This window comes from Nannobrachium achirus, assembly GCF_963921795.1.
Source record: "Nannobrachium achirus genome assembly, chromosome: 7".
Lineage (NCBI taxonomy): Eukaryota > Metazoa > Chordata > Actinopteri > Myctophiformes > Myctophidae > Nannobrachium > Nannobrachium achirus.
In genome coordinates, this window is record NC_137816.1 from 26,704,524 (window position 1) to 26,707,788 (window position 3,265).

Below are 3,265 nucleotides of genomic sequence, written 5' to 3' on the forward strand. Positions count from 1 at the left end.
AGAGCATTTGTCAACTTGTTTTTTTTTTCTTTTCCCCGAGAATAGCCTAAAGGGGACCCCTAACCCCCTCAATGACTCCTGGGGGTCCCCGGACCCCACTTTGAAAAGCAGTGCATTAGGCTAAGCGTGGAGCAAAGGACATTCACTGATTCACAAGATGATTAGCTTACAAGAACACACAACTCTGTAAAACAAACGCGCTCAAATCAAAGACAGTCGATCAAACGGTTCAGCAGAACAGTTAGATTAGGTTGGATATCAAACGGCCAAAGTAGCCTATAATGTGTTGAAGCCTCTAAACTTAAATTTACTAACATTTGGTTTGATATCGTTTGAATTTCAAATATGTCGCGACGTTAACATCGATCAAAGTCTCGTACTTTTAAACATTTAGTTTGGTAACTTTGGTTTGGTATGTTTATTTATTAATTTATTCTTCACATGTCCCACCTTTGAACCGCTTTGAACAACACGATTAGTCATACTCAAACTTTATCTTGTTCAGCTAGGCCTACATGAAAAGTTCAGTGCCCTATTATTAAAACGTAAATAACATTTTTACTCTTGATGCAAAAATATTTTCTTGCTCTTTTCTGATTTCCCCGTGCGTAATATTCACTGCTGGCAGCAATTAAATCAAATTGGCTTTTACATACACAAACACACACACACACACACACACACACACACACACACAAGTAGGCCTACTCACTATATGGGTTGTTTTCCTCCAGGGATCCGTCTATTTTCCCGTTAGGATGGATTTGCAGATGGTATTTCGTAGCGCAGTAAAGTTTCCTGCGCCTCGGCGCGCCCCCGAGGTGCTCGTACACTCCTCCGCGTCCCCCCGCGTCTCTCCGGTGCCGGGGGTCGCAGGTCTGGCCCCGGGCGCACGGAGGAGCACGGGACGCCCTGGGCTCGCTCGGCTGCAGCAAGTTCAGCAACAACAGCAGCGGTATTACTAGCATTGTGAGGGCATGGCCGGGGCGCGCACGATTCCGGAGAGAAAACTGAGAGATGATGCCTCTCGGGGTCCCATTAAACTGTCGTCCGTCAGCCGGCCAAGCATCGGAGGCTCTCCTCTCCTCTCCTCTCCGCGTCCCGTTATCTCCGGGCAATCCGAGGCGTAGAACCGGCGACGCGGTGACAGCAGCAGCGTGGGTGCCTCAGTGCGTACTGGCCAGCGGGCATTAGTCCCCAACACGAGCCTCTCCAAAAAGTCTGTGACTGCGGGGGCAAACAAACTCCTCCGGCGCTGATGAATCCCAACTGAGAGGCTATCGTGAGATTTTGCCGATCGACAGTGCAGCGCAGATATAAAAGAAGCCAGCGGTGACAATAGCCTGAACTCCGACCAATTGATACAAAGGAAAGGGGGAGGCAGAGGTATCAGCGCTGTGTGAAGTGAGAGACTGCGGCGTGGATAAAATTACACAGCGTTACACACAGTGGCTTACTGCGGAACACCGCATCACAAAGGGCCAGCCATCTAAGGGCAGGTCTCTCCTCTGAACTCCTTCTTTTGAAATGTCCCAAAGACCAATTATACATCCCAAATTATACACCCTAGGCTAGGACATGTGCACCAGTCCAGCGGAACAGGTGATGCATCCCGCAACACCCAGATACACTCGCTTCAAAAGCACTTAGTCCAACTGTGGTTTGATATATCCGCACAAATCAACGACTAATCCCCCTAATAATAATAACAGCCTGCACGCGAATGAAAAGACACGTTATACAAGTTCCCGTTTAAACAGTGTTTCTTTTGAAATGACAATCGACCATATCGAAATTGAGAGCTCTCTATTTAATTTAACAAGCGGTGCCTATATGGGTGTTTAATCTCTGTCCCTTTTGGATGACAACATGCACGGGGATGGGGCCTGTGTGTCACGACGTGAACCCTGCAGTTGATTGTCTATAAGGTGTTCCACAAGTTTTGGGTGGTCCTCGTCTACTTCCAAGTATAAATACATTTATCCAGATTTAACAGGTGCCCACAGAGATTACACGGTAAACCCATCATTATGGACTGCGGGGTCAATCATCAAGTTTGTCTTCATTTGTAATTTGCCTTGATTCAACGCTCACTCACGGCGTGGGTCTCTTGCGCAACGCGGTCCTTGCGCGCATGTGGCATTAATGGCGAGCATCCATTCCCCTCCAGACACACAGACAGACGGCCCACAGACAGACAGGCGGCCGCGGCCCACAGACAGACAGACAGACAGACAGCGCGGGCGGGGTTGAGGTGGGCTGGGACTGGGCTGTCAAAGCCAGCTACTGTTGCAGAATGGCGCGTGGGACTCGAACCCTCGACCCTTCCCTCTTCGACCGTGTGGCGCACTTAACGTCACTGACAGCTCTTCATATATATTTATACGCGTCCCTCCTGGCTCCTGTCGGCTCTATGAGAAGTCGATTTGTGTCAGCAGTTCCATTATGAAGAGACAAACCAATGCGTCATTGGGATCATTAATCCAGGAGAGTCTCCATGGTAAACCTCCATCCTGATCCGACGGTATTGTTTGTCCATTACGCAGGCAGCGCGCTGTGAACACACTAGACTCACAGACTTTTCCCATCCTAATATCCTCGCTCTCTGGCTAGGCAGCAACCGGTGGGCGGAAGAGCAACAGGCTAAATGACTACTGCCTAAATTGCTTCCATCTTGGTCGCATTATGGTTAGCATTCTGCTAATTAGCACCATCATCTACAAATCTCTCTGCCCTTTGGCGTTGCTCCAGCGCCTGCTATCAAGGCCTGTGTTGAGAATCCCCAAAGGGAGCCGGCGGTTAATTTGTCTTCCCCTCCCATACATCACCCCACTAGCTGCCTCTGTCACTGCATTTAGCCCTGGCTATTAGAAAAGGGGGCACTGATAATTATAAATGTGTGTGCATTGTGCGCCCAAACTGAGCCCTCGCGAAGGCAGACAACATACCAAAACATCAACCAACCGATGTATATCATAGGTTGTTCTGGTGGCCGTTTCTGAGAGAGACGCTCTTGATGTGGTTAACTGCTGGCAGAGGGTGGGACCTCAGATGTGGTCTGCTGTTTCTCTCAGAAACTATTTTAATTGCGCTGCCTCCACGCCGCCCACAAAGCATCCCAGTAATAATCACGGCGAACGGCCTGATTTTGCGCAGCGTGCACTGTAAAAGCAGGGGTTCCCAAGCATAGGGTCGCAGCCCATTTTGGGTCGCGGACCGTTTTCGCAAGTAAATAGCATTTTTTTTAACCTTTTCCACTATAATT

General features: G+C 49.1%; 1 protein-coding gene across 1 annotated transcript in view; it reads right to left on the bottom strand.

Annotated features, from left to right (window-relative positions):
- Positions 1-968, bottom strand: part of fgf3 (fibroblast growth factor 3) — a gene marked incomplete at both ends in the record, with an annotated part of 3,051 nt that extends 2,083 nt beyond the window's left edge. The window contains one exon of the mRNA XM_080730139.1: positions 713-968. Coding sequence (XP_080586265.1) covers positions 713-968 — 256 coding nt within the window. The remainder of the gene's footprint in view (positions 1-712) is intronic.
- Positions 969-3,265: the final 2,297 nt, after the last annotated feature.